Source organism: Agelaius phoeniceus, chromosome 5 (genome assembly GCF_051311805.1).
Source record: "Agelaius phoeniceus isolate bAgePho1 chromosome 5, bAgePho1.hap1, whole genome shotgun sequence".
NCBI classification, from domain to species: domain Eukaryota; kingdom Metazoa; phylum Chordata; class Aves; order Passeriformes; family Icteridae; genus Agelaius; species Agelaius phoeniceus.
In genome coordinates this window covers 72,090,317-72,104,467 of record NC_135269.1, presented here as the reverse complement: position 1 = coordinate 72,104,467, position 14,151 = coordinate 72,090,317, and the positions used below count along the sequence as shown (strand labels likewise).

Genomic DNA, 14,151 nt, shown 5'->3' with positions numbered 1-14,151 from the left:
AACCAGAAATTTAACCCAGCTCAACTGGGGTGAGGTCAATGAGAAATTGAGAATTTCTTCCATTTAAAACAGCCCAAGAGGGGTGAGGTTAATCAGAAATTGAGATTTTTTAAAAAATATTTATTTATCACAGCCCAAGTTGGGTGAGGTTAATCAAAAATTGAGATTTTTTTCTACGTAGCACAGCCTAAGCGGGGTGAATTTAATCAGAAATTGGGATTTTTGTGGGGTGAGGTCAATCAAAAATTGAGATTTTTTATTTTAGCACAGCCCAAGTTGGGTGAGGTTAATCAAAAATTGAGATATTTTTATTTTATTTAGCACAGCCCAAATGGGCAAAGTTGAATCAAAATTTGAGATTTTTTCCTTATTTCACACAGCCCAAGTGGGCTGAGTTTAATCAAAAATTGAGATTTTTTAAAATTTATTTAGCACAGCCCAAGTAGGGTGAATTTATCAGAAATTGAGAATTTTTAAAATTTATTTAGCATAGCCCAAGTGGGGTGAGTTTAACCAAAAATTGAGATTTTTGTGGGGTGAGGTTATCAAAAATTGAGATTTTTTTTTTTTTTAATTTAGCAAAGCCCAGGTAGGGTGAATTTAATCAGAAATGGAGAATTTTTAAAATTTATTTAACCCAGCTCAAGTAGGGTGAGGTCAATGAGAAATTGAGAATTTCTTCCATTTCACACAGCCCAAGTAGGGTGAATTTTATCAAAAATTCAGATTTTTAAAAAATATTTATTTATCACAGCCCAAGTTGGGTGAGGTCAATCAAAAATTGAGATTTTTGTGGGGTGAGTTTAATCAAAAATTGAGATTTTTTTTTATTTAGCACGGCCCAAGTAGGGTGAATTTAATCAATAATTGAGAATTTTAAAAATTTATTTAGCACAGCTCAAGTGGGGTGAGGTCAATCAGAAATTGAGATTTATTTTTAATTTAGCACAGCCCAAATGGGCAAAGTTTAATCAAAAATTGAGATTTTTAAAAATTTATTTAGCAAGGCCCAAGTAGGGTGAATTTAATCAATAATTGAGAATTTAAAAAATTTATTTAGCACAGCTCAAGTGGGGTGAGTTTAACCAAAAATTGAGATTTATTTTTAATTTATCACATCCCAAATAGGGTGAATTTAATCAGAAATTGAGATTTTTTAAAATTATTTTTTATTTAGCACAGCTGAAGTGGGGTGAGTTTAACCAAAAATTGAGATTTTTGTGGGGTGAGGTTATCAAAAATTGAGATTTTTTTTTTTTTCAATTTAGCAAAGCCCAGGTAGGGTGAATTTAATCAGAAATGGAGAATTTTTAAAATTTATTTAACCCAGCTCAAGTAGGGTGAGGTCAATGAGAAATTGAGAATTTCTTCCATTGCACACAGCCCAAGTAGGGTGAATTTTATCAAAAATTCAGATTTTTTAAAAATATTTATTTATCACAGCCCAAGTTGGGTGAGGTTAATCAAAACTTGAGATTTTTGTGGGGTGAGTTTAATCAAAAATTAAGAATTTTTTTTTATTTAGCACGGCCCAAGTAGGGTGAATTTAATCAATAATTGAGAATTTTTAAAATTTATTTAGCACAGCTCAAGTGGGGTGAGGTCAATCAGAAATTGAGATATTTTTATTTTATTTAGCACAGCCCAAATGGGCAAAGTTTAATCAAAAATTGAGATTTTTAAAAATTTATTTAGCACAGCCCAAGTGGGGTGAGTTTAACCAAAAATTGAGATTTATTTTTAATTTAGCACAGCCCAAATGGGGTGAATTTAATCAGAAATTGAGATTTTTTAAAGTTATTTTTTATTTAGCACAGCTGAAGTGGGGTGAGTTTAACCAAAAATTGAGATTTTTGTGGGGTGAGGTTATCAAAAATTGAGATTTTTTTTTTTTAATTTAGCAAAGCCCAGGTAGGGTGAATTTAATCAGAAATGGAGAATTTTTAAAATTTATTTAACCCAGCTCAAGTAGGGTGAGGTCAATGAGAAATTGAGAATTTCTTCCATTTCACACAGCCCAAGTAGGGTGAATTTTATCAAAAATTCAGATTTTTAACAAATATTTATTTATCACAGCCCAAGTTGGGTGAGGTCAATCAAAAATTGAGATTTTTGTGGGGTGAGTTTAATCAAAAATTGAGATTTTTTTTTATTTAGCAAGGCCCAAGTAGGGTGAATTTAATCAATAATTGAGAATTTAAAAAATTTATTTAGCACAGCTCAAGTGGGGTGAGTTTCACCAAAAATTGAGATTTATTTTTAATTTAGCACAGCCCAAATGGGGTGAGGTTATCAGAAATTGAGATTTTTTGGTTTTTTTTTTTAATTTTTCATAGCCCAAATAGGGTGAATTTAATCAATAATTGAGAATTTAAAAAATTTATTTAGCACAGCTCAAGTGGGGTGAGGTTATCAGAAATTGAGATTTTTTTGGTGGTTTTTTTTTAATTTATCACAGCCCAAATAGGGTGAATTTAATCAGAAATTGAGATTTTTTTAAAGTTATTTTTTATTTAGCACAGCTGAAGAGGGGTGAGGTCAATCAGAAATTGAGATTTATTTTTATTTAATTTAACATGGCCTAACTGGGGTGAATTTAATCAGAAATTGAGAAATTTTTAAATTTATCACAGCACAAGTGGAGTAAAGTTAATGAAAAATTTACATTTTTTATCTCTTTAGCACAGCCCAAATGGGGTGAGGTTAATCAAAAATTGAGATTTTTTATTTATTTATCACAGCCCAAGTAGAATAATAATAATCAGAAATTATTATCAGAAGTTATAGAATATAATTAATATTAAAATTTTAAATAAAATAATGTTATATATTAAAATATATAATAAAATAATATAAATATTATCAGAAATAATAATAATCAGAAATTAAGAATAAATAATCGGAAATTATTTAATTCCAATTTAATTCTTGATTTAATTCTTAATTCTTGATTTAATTCTTGATTTAACTCTTGATTTAATTCTGATTAATTTCTGACTTAATTCCAATTTAATTCTTGATTTAATTCTTGATTTAAATCTTGATTTAATTCTGATTTAGCTCTTGATTTAATTCTGATGTAATTCTTGATTTAAATCTTGATTTAAATATTGATGTAATTCTTGGAATAAAATTGAAATAAATTGGAATTAAATTGGAAATAAATTGCAATGAAATTGGAAATAAATTGGAATTAAATTGGAATTGGAATAAATTGGAATAAATTTAAAATAAATTGGAAATAAATTGGAATTAAATTGGGATTAAATTGGAATGAAATTGGAATAAATTGGAATAAATTGGAATTCAATTGGAATTAAATTGGAATTGGAATAAATTGGATTAAATTGGAAATAAATTGGAAATAAACTGGAAGAAATTTGGATTAAATTGGGATTAAATTGGAATTAAATTGGAATAAATTGGAATTAAATTGGAATTAAATTGGAATAAATTGGAATAAATTGGAATAAATTGGAATTCAATTGGAATAAAATTGGATTAAATTGGAATAAATTGGAATAAATTGGAATTCAATTGGAATAAATTGGGATAAAATTGGAAATTAACTGGGATAAATTGGGATTAAATTGGAATTGGAATAAATTGGAAATAAATTGGGATTAAATTGGAATGAAATTGGAAATAAATTGGAAATAAATTGGAATAAATTGGGATTAAATTGGAATAAATTGGAATAAATTGGAATAAATGGGAATAAATTGGAAATAAATTGGAATTAAATTGGAATAAACTGGAATAAATTGGGATTAAATTGGAATAAATTTTAATTAAATTGGAATTAAATTGGAATAAAATGGAAATAAATTGGAATAAATTGGAAATGAATTGGAATAAATTGGAATTAAATTGGAATAAATTGGAAATAAATTGGAAGAAATTGGAAATAAATTGGAATAAATGGGAATAAATTGGAATAAATTGGGATTAAATTGGAATTAAATTGGGATAAATTTGGATTAAATTGGAATTAAATTGGAATTAAATTGGAAATAAATTGGAGTTAAATTGGAATTGGAATAAATTGGAATTAAATTGGAATAAATTTGGAAGAAATTTGAATTAAATTGGAATAAATTGGAATTCAATTGGAATAAATTGGGATTAAATTGGAAATTAACTGGGATAAATTGGGATTAAATTGGAATTGGAATAAATTGGAAATAAAGTGGAATTAAATTGGAATGAAATTGGAAATAAATTGGGATTGGAATGAATTGGAATTAAATTGGGATTAAATTGGAATAAATTGAAATAAACTGGAATAAATTGGAATTAAATTGGGATTAAATTGGGATTGGAATAAATTGGGATTAAATTGGAAATAAATTGGAATTAAATTGGAATTAAATTGGAATAAATGGGAATAAACTGGAATAAATTGGAATTAAATTGGGATTAAAGTGGGATTGGAATAATTTGGGATTAAATTGGAAGAAATTGGAATTAAATTGGAATAAATTGGAATTAAATTGGAACAAATTGGAATTAAATTGGAATAAATTGGAATAAATTGGAATTAAATTGGAATTAAATTGGAATAAAATTGGATTAAATTGGAATAAATTGGAATAAATTGGAATTCAATTGGAATAAATTGGGATAAAATTGGAAATTAACTGGGATAAATTTGGATTAAATTGGAATTGGAATAAATTGGAAATAAATTGGGATTAAATTGGAATAAATTGGAAATAAATTGGGATTAAATTGGAATGAAATTGGAAATAAATTGGAATAAATGGGAATAAATTGGAAATAAATTGGAATAAATTGGAATAAATGGGAATAAATTGGAAATAAATTGGAATTAAATTGGAATAAACTGGAATAAATTGGGATTAAATTGGAATAAATTTTAATTAAATTGGAATTAAATTGGAATAAATTGGAAATAAATTGGAATAAATTGGAAATGAATTGGAATAAATTGGAATTAAATTGGAATTGGAAGAAATTGGAATTAAATTGGAATAAATGGGAATAAATTGGAATAAATTGGGATTGGAATAAATTGGGATTAAATTGGAAGAAATTGGAATTAAATTTGGATTAAATTGGAATTAAATTGGAATAAACTGGAATAAATTGGAATTTCCCGGTTTTACCTGTGGGACAGCAGCACCTGCCGAGCTGCAGAGAATCGTCTCCGGAGCGAGGCCTCTTCCTGGGGAAAAGAAAGGAAAAAAGAGAATTTTATACAATAATTTTCAATGATTTCTGTTTTTTTTAATGTTTTGGGTCCTCTCCTTTCTCCTGCTAAAATTCCAGGGGTGAAAATTGAAATATCCTGGGCAAACAGCAGGGTTGGGTTGGGATTAATGAGGTGCAGAAATAATAAATGGAAAATGTTTTTATTTGAAATTATTTTTAAAATAAAATTCTGTCCAGGGCGGTGGTGGAGTCAGCAGGGCTGGAAATGTTGGAAAAAAGGGAAAAAAAGTGAAAAAAAGTGAAAAAAAGTGAAAAAAAAAAGTGAAAAAAAAGTGGAAAAAAGTGAAAAAAAAGTGGAAAAAGTGGAAAAAAGTGAAAAAAAGGTGAAAAAAAGGTGAAAAAAGTGAAAAAAAGTGAAAAAAGGGAAAAAAGGTGAAAAAAGGTAAAAAAAAGGTGGAAAAAATGAAAAAAGTGAAAAAAGTGGAAAAAAGTGAAAAAAGGGAAAAAGAAGGGGAAAAAAGTGAAAAAAGTGAAAAAAGTGAAAAAAAATTGGAAAAAGTGAAAAAAGGTGAAAAAAAGTGAAGAAAAAGTGGAAAAAATGAAAAAAGGGGAAAAAGTGAAAAAAGTGAAAAAATGGTGAAAAAAAGTGAAAAAATTGTGAAAAAAAAGTGAAAAAAGTGAAAAAGTGGAAAAAAGGGGAAAAACGTGAAAAACGTGAAAAAAAGTGAAAAAAGTGAAAAAACGTGAAAAAAAAGTGAAAAAATAAAAAAAGGTGAAAAAAGTGAAAAAAAAAGTGGAAGAAAATGAAAAAAAGTGAAAACAAGTGAAAAAAATTGAAGAAAAAAGTGAAAAAAAAGTCAAAAAAAAGAGAAAAAAAGTGCAAAATAAGTGAAAAAAAAGTGTAAAAAAAAGTGAAGAAAAGGTGAAAGAAAGTGAAAAAAGGGCGAAAAAAGGGAAAAAAGTGAAAAAAGTGAAAAAAGGTGAAAAGAAAGTGGAAAAAAGGGGAAATAAGTGAAAAAAAAGTAAAAAAAAGGTGAAAAAAGTGAAAAAATATAAAAAAAGAGGAAAAAAGTGCAAAATAAGTGAAAAAAAGTGGAAAAAAGTTAAGAAAAGGTAAAAAAAGTGAAAAAAGGGGAAAAAAGGGAAAAAAGGGGAAAAAAGTGAAAAATGTGATAAAAAAGTGGAAAAAATGAAAAAAAGGGGAAAATTGAAAAGAAAGTGAAAAAAGGTGAAAAAAAGGTGGAAAAATGGTGGAAAAAAGTGAAAAATAAGTGAAAAATTGAAAAAAGTGAAAAAAATTTAAAAAAAGGGAAAAAAGGTGAAAGAAGTGAAAAAAGTGAAAAGAAAGTGAAAAAAAGAGAACAAAAGAGGAAAAAAGTGCAAAATAAATGAAAAAAAAAGTGGAAAAAAGTTAAGAAAAGGTGAAAAAAAGTAAAAAAAGGGAAAAAAGTGAAAAAAAGTGAAAAAAAAGGGGAAAAAAGTGAAAAGAAAGTGGAAAAAATGGTGGAAAAAAAGGTGAAAAAAAGGGGAAAAAGTGAAAAAAATGGTGGAAAAAATGAAAAATAAGTGAAAAAAGTGAAAAAAATCGTGAAAAAAAGGGGAAAAAAGGTAAAAAAAAGGTGGAAAAATGAAAAAAGTGAAAAAAAGGTGAAAAAAGGGGAAAAAAGTGAAAAAAGGGAAAAAGAAAGGGAAAAAAGTGGGAAAAAGTGAAAATATGAAAAAAAGGTGAAAAAAGTGAAAAAAAGAGAAAAAAGTGCAAAATAAGTGAAAAAAAAGTGAAGAAAAGGTGAAAAAAAGTGAAAAAAGGGGGAAAAGTGGAAAAATGGTGGAAAAAATGGTGGAAAAAAGTGAAAAAAATGTGAAAAAAAGGGGGAAAAGTGGAAAAAAATGAAAAAAAAAGAAAAAAGTGAAAAAAATTTTAAAAAAGTGAAAAAGGTGTAAAAAGGTGAAAAAAATGGGAAAAAGTGGAAAAAAGAAAGTGAAAAAAGTGAAAAAAATTTTAAAAAAGTGAAAAAAAGTGAAAAAATAAAAAAAGGTGAAAAAATAAAAACAGGTGAAAAAAAGTGAAAACAGTGAAAAAATTTTTAAAAATGTGAAAAAAAGTGAAAAAAGGGGAAAAAAGGGGAAAAAAAGTGAAAAAAAAGTGAAAAAAGTGGAAAAAAAGTGAAAAAATGAGGATTGAGTGGTGCCCATGATCCTGGGGCACTTTCCAACCTTAACTGTGTGAAAGAAGGAATTTCCTGCTATCAATTATGAATTAATTATCAATTAATGAATTTGATGTCGGGCTGATAAATGGAAATAAAATAAATAGAAAAAAATAGTCATGTAAATAGAAATGAAATAAATATATATTTATAAATCAATATAAATAAAATAAAATTATATATATATATATAATTATATTAAAAATTCCATCCTGCTTTGGTATCAGCTGATAGCACTGATATCAATTATTAATTATCAATTTATCAATTAATGTCAATTTATTGGGCTAAGATAAAGCAAATGAAACTGCTCAATCAATATGAATAAATAGAAATAAAATAGTCACAGAAATAGAAATAAAATAGTCACAGAAATAGAAATAGAAATAAATAGAAATAAAATATTCACATAAATAGAAATAAATAGAAATAAAATATTCACATAAATAGAAATAAATAGAAATACAATATTCACAGAAATAGAAATAAATAGAAATGAAATATTCACATAAATAGAAATAAATAGAAATGAAATAATCACATAAATGGAAATAAAATAAATATATATTTATAAATCAATATAAATAAAATAAAATTATATATATATATAAATATATTAAAAATTTCATCCACTGATATCAATTATTAATTATCAATTTATTAATTAATGTCATGGGCTGAGACAGAGCACAGTTCAACTGCTCCATCAATAAAAGAAATAAAAATAAAATAGTCACAGAAAGAGAAATAAATAGAAATAAATGGAATTAAAATGTTCCCATAAATAGAAATGAAGTATTCACATAAATAGAAATAAAATAAAATATTCACCTAAATAGAAATAGAAATAAATAGAAATAAATAGAAATAAAATATTCACATAAATAGAAATGAAATAAAATAGTCACATAAATAGAAATAGAAATAAATACATATTTATAAATAAATATAAATCAAATTAAAATTTTAATATATGTATATACATATATATAAAAAATTCCCTCCTGCTTTGGTATCAGCTGATAGCACTGATATCAATTATTAATTATCAATTTATCAATTAATGTCAATTGATTGGGCTAAGATAAAGCAAATGAAACTGCTCAATCAATAGGAATAAAATAAATAGAAATAAAATAGTCACAGAAATAGAAATAAAATAGTCACAGAAATAGAAATATAATAAATAGAAATGAAATAGTCACAGAAATAGAAATAAATAGAAATGAAATATTCACATAAATGGAAATAAAATACAATAGTCACATAAATAGAAATAAATAGAAATAAAATATTCACATAAATAGAAATAAAATAAAATAAAATAAAATAGTGACATAAATAGAAATAGAAATAAAGACATATTTATAAATAAATATAAATAAAATTGAAACTTTAATATATGTATATACATATATAAAAAATTCCATCCTGCTTTGGCATAAATAGAAATAAAATAAATATATGTTTATAAATCAATAAAGATAAAATTAAATTATATATAAAATATATAATAAAGTTATATATATATATATAATCAATTAATGTCAATTTAATGGGCTAAGACAAAGCAAATGAAACTGCTCAATAAATATGAATAAAATAAATAGAAATAAAATAGTCACAGAAATAGAAATAAAAGAAATAGAGATACCATAGTCACATAAATAGAAATAAATAGAAATAAAATATTCACATAAATAAAATAAATAGAAATACAATAGTCACATAAATAGAAATAAATAGCAATAAAATATTCACATAAATAAAATAAATAGAAATACAATAGTCACATAAATAGAAATAAATAGCAATAAAATATTCACAGAAATAGAAATAAAATATTCACATTACAATTGTGAATTATTTCATTATTTATCCCAAGTAAGGATCAGATTCTTATTTTGTTCATGGAAAATTCCCAATTTCCAGTCCCAAATGGAACAGCTGAAAAATTTGGCTTTAAGGCCGAAATATTAAAAATATTTTGATTTTTTTCCCCCTTTAATTTGGCCTAAGATAAATAAAAATTAAAAATAAATTAAATAAAATCTAGAAATAAAAATGTGAATCCTTGCAGCTCCTGCCCTGTGCCAGCCCTGCCCTCATTTTCTCTGGCTGGAATGAATTAACTAAGTTATAATTATATAATTATATAAATCTACATAATTTATATAATTTATATTTTATTAATATAATTATATAAATGTAATTAATGTATAAAAAGTAACAACAGAGAAGTTCCACACCTTCAATCCAGCCAGGGCTAAAAAACCCAAGGATTTTCCTTCTTCTATTGGGAAAATTTGGTGGTTTTTGGCTTTAAATTCCCCATTTTTGGGTTCTATAACATCCCTTAAAAATCACCAAAATAACCAAAATAAACCCCAGAAATATTTTAGGAGCTTTTCAAGGGCTGATTCTGCTCTCCATAAATTTCCATGATTTTGGGATTATTTATTCCATCCAAAACTTCCAGCTCCAAAACTTCCCCTCTCAGCTCCCTCACCTTTTTTGGGAATGTGCCCAGCAGGAATTCCAGAGGAATTCCCCACTTCCACTGGAAATGCCCCCACCCCTGGAATTCTGCAGCTGGAGGAGTTTTCCTTCCACTCTTGGGAAGATTTTGTGGTTTTTGGCTATAAATTCTCCATTTTTGTATTCTATCACATCATTTAAAAATAACTAAAATAACCACAATAGATATTTTTAGGAGCTTTTGAAGGGCTGAGTCTGCTCTCCTTAAATTGTCCCATTTTTGGGATTATTTATTCCATCAAATCCCTCAGCTCCAAAACTTCCCCTCTCAGCTCCTTCACCTTTGTTTGGGAATGTTCCCAGCAGGAATTCCCCAATTCCACTGGAAATGCTCCCACCCCTGGAATTTTGCAGCTGGAGGAGTTTTCCTTCTTCTATGGGGAAGATTTTGTGGGTTTTGGCTTTAAATTCCCCTTTTTTGTGGTCTATCATGTCACTTAAAAATCACCAAAATAACCAAAATAAACCCCAGAGATATTTTAGGAGCTTTTGAAGGGCTGAGTCTCCTCTCCTTAAATTGTCCCATTTTTGGGATTATTTATCCCATCCAAAAACTTCCAGCTCCAAAACTTCCAATCTCAGCCCCTTCACCTTTTTTGGGAATGTTCCCAGCAGGAATTCCAGAGGAATTCCCCAATTCCACTGGAAATGCCCCCACCCCTGGAATTTTGCAGCTGGAGGAGTTTTTCCTTCCACTCTTGGAGAGATTTTGTGGTTTCTGGCTTTAAATTCCCCTTTTTTGTGTTGTAAAACATCCCTTAAAAATCACCAAAATAACCAAAATAAACCCCAGAGATATTTTTAGGAGCTTTTGAAGGGCTGAGTCTGCTCTCCTTAAATTTCCATGTTCTTGGGATTATTTATCCCATCAAAAACTTCCAGCTCCAAAACTTCCCCTCTCAGCTCCTTCACCTTTTTTTGGGAATACAGCCCCACTTCCACCCTGGAATTTTGCAGCTGGAGGAGTTTTTCCTTCTTCTGTTGGGAAGATTTTGTGGTTTTTGGCTTTAAATTCCCCATTTTTTGGTTCTATAACATCCCTTAAAAATCACCAAAATAAACCCCAGAGCTTTTGAAGGGCTGAGTCTGCTCCCCTTAAATTGTCCCATTTTTGGGATTATTTATCCCATCAAAAACCTCAGCTCCAAAACTTCCCCTCTCAGCTCCTTCACCTTTTTTTGGGAATGATCCCAGCAGGAATTCCTGCAGGTGTCCCTGGATGATCTTTGAGGTCCCTTCCAACCCAAACCATTCCACGGGTCAGGAGAACTGGGAGATATTGTTGAAATCGGAAGGGGACCGAGAACACGGAACATTTTTTTTCCCTGAAAACTGAAAAGGGTTTGGGTCAAACTCCAGAGGTTCCTGGGGTGACAGGAACTGCTCCTTACCACAGAGCCCGGGGTTGCAGTCAGCATTTCCAGGAGGTCTCTGGGATAGTTTTTGGCGGAAATGTGCAAGAGGTCCCCGTAGGATGGAGCCGGCATTTCCTCTGGGATGATCTGGTTCCAGGAACCTGGCGTGGGAAGGACAATCCTCAGTGAAAACCTTCTCCACACCAACAGCAGGAACGTTTCATTTCCATTTTCCATCCCTGAAAGTGGCCAAGGCCACCTTGGATTGGGGGCGGTTTTGTGTGGAAGAGGATTCAGAGCCACTTCTGTGAGCCAGAGAGAAGGTGGGGAAGAGGATCCGCGTTTGATAAGGGGATCCATGTTTGATAGCAGGATCCATGTTTGAGAAGAGGATCCACGTTTGATAAGGGGATCCATGTTTGATAAGAGGATCCATGTTTGATAACAGGATCCATGTTTGATAAGGGGATCCATGTTTGATAAGAGGATCCATGTTTGATAAGAGGATCCATGTTTGATAAGAGGATCCATGTTTGATAACAGGATCCATGTTTGATAAGAGGATCCATGTTTGATAAGAGGATCCATGTTTGATAGCAGGATCCATGTTTGAGAAGAGGATCCATGTTTGACAGGAGGATCCATGTTTGATAAGAGGATCCATGTTTGATAAGAGGATCCATGTTTGATAACAGGATCCATGTTTGATAAGAGGATCCATGTTTGATAAGAGGGTCCATGTTTGATAACAGGATCCATGTTTGAGAAGAGGATCCATGTTTACCCCTGAAAGAATTTCCTCCCCAGGTCATTGACGCAGAACCCAAGACAGAAAGAAGGATAAATCAGAGAAACTGCAACTGCCTGTTCCAATGAGCACCTTGTTTGTCTCTTGTGACCCACGATTAAAGTGCAAACTGATGAGTTGTGTGAGAATGTATAAAAAGCATGAATGCTGGAATAAAACCAGTTTGAAATCTTCTGGAGATGGAGTTGTTTGTATTCTCTCTCTCATATTCAGCAGTTTTGGTTTGGCTAATTTGAGATTTCCCCGTTAATGAGGGCGTTAATGAGTGCGGTGGGTTCAGTGTTGGTTAATCACCAGAGCACTCACTAGGATGTGCTCACCTGCTTCCTGTTGGGAGGCAGGAATGGGAAATAGGAAATAAGAAATAGGAAATGGAAATAGGAAATAGGAAATAGGAAATAGGAAATGGAAATAGGAAATAGGAAATAGGAAATGGAAATAGGAAATAGGAAATGGAAATAGGAAATAGTAAATAGGAAATAGGAAATGGAAATAGGAAATGGAAATAGGAAATAGGAAATAGGAAATGGAAATAGGAAATAGGAAATGGAAAACAGGAAATGGGAATAGGAAATGGAAATAGGAAATAGGAAATGGAAATAGGAAATAGGAAATAGGAAATAGGAAATGGAAATAGGAAAGGTAAAGCAGCCTTAAAAGTTTCAAAGGTTATCAAGAGAAATTTATCAGCAGTTACTAAAAGGAAGAAAAGTGATAAGAATCAAACCAAAACCTTTAGGACGCTTTTCCTCCCCCTACAAACTTTTCTTTCTTAAGGACAATGTGAAGAAATTGGGATTATTTATCCCATCAAATAAATAATGGAATTTATTATTCCATTAATAATAAATAATAATTCAGGGTTTTCCAGTTCTCCAGTTTCTTTCCTCTTTCACAGGTGTTTTGCACAAAAGTGTACACAGCTTTTCAGTACTCAGAAAATTGATATCACTTCTGTAGATAACTCCCACAAAACCACCACAGGGCTGGAGAAACCTGGGCTTTGAGGTGGCCCCACACAGTTCAGCTTTTAAAACCAAAATGATTTTGAATAATTAAAATTATTTCCAAATTGGGAAAAAAATAACTGGCTGGGCTTTAAGGTCCCCTCCATACAACTCTGTTTTTAAAACCAAAATGATTTTGAATAATAAAATTATTTCAAATTTGAAAAAAAAAATCTGTAAACTAGGATAAACTAGGATCCCGTGTATAAAATCACATTAAATATTGATTTAAACCATAGAAATAACCTTAAAAATATTTTTGTTTGGCATTCTTTCCTCTGAGGGCTCTGGTTTTCCAGGGAAATTGTGGATTCCTCATCCCTGGAAGTGTCCAAGGCCAGCTTGGAGCACCCTGGGATAGTGGAAGGTGTCAGGACTGGACCTGGATTAAATTCCCTCCCAACCCAAACCATTCCAGGATTTTAACAGTTTCCAATCACTGGGATCACTTTTATCCCATAGATAAAAGCTTCCAATGGAAGTTCAAAGCATTATCAGCTCCAAAAATTGCTCTAATTCTGCTATTAAAAATTTTTTAAAAGAACTTATCTATTTTCTCCCTGGATATATTTTTTTTTTTACTGTACACCAGCAAAAGATCTTGTCCAGAAGTTTATTAACCAAAAAAATAAAGAATTATAAACCTCTCATAATCTCCCACAAGCAATCTTCTCACTAAAAACCTCCCTTTTAAAGACAACCTTGGGGCAAGGTTTGGAAAATAAATTATTTCCCACAGTCCATGAGAAGAGAGGATCTCCTTAAATTTATTTAAACCCCTATAAATGGGGCTCTGGGGGAATTTAATGGCGTGCAGTAAATTTAAAAGTTACTTTAGGAGCAGCAGAATTGCCAAAATCTCACCGTGTTAATGAAGATTCTGTAGTGACAAGTGACTCTCTGCAAGAGCTGCTGAGGGATAAAAAGTCCTTTAAAGGAGCTTCAGATACTTAAATCTATCTCCAAAAAGACCAGGATTATACAAAAATCTTTTCTTTTTAATCCTTAGGCTTTTCTCTTCTTTTCTAATAATCTCCCTAGGGTTTGTTGCCTTCGAGACA

The 14,151-nt window shown here is 29.7% G+C and overlaps 1 protein-coding gene across 2 annotated transcripts in view; it reads right to left on the bottom strand.

Moving 5' to 3' along the window:
• LRGUK (leucine rich repeats and guanylate kinase domain containing) overlaps window positions 1–14,151 on the bottom strand; it is a 66,858-nt gene that overhangs the window by 11,447 nt on the left and 41,260 nt on the right. For both annotated transcript variants that reach the window (XM_077179283.1, XM_077179285.1), the window contains exons 16-17: window positions 11,312–11,436; window positions 5,130–5,188 (exon numbers count right to left, since the gene is read on the bottom strand). In XM_077179283.1, the coding sequence (XP_077035398.1) occupies window positions 5,130–5,188; window positions 11,312–11,436 (184 nt within the window). The remainder of the gene's footprint in view (window positions 1–5,129; window positions 5,189–11,311; window positions 11,437–14,151) is intronic.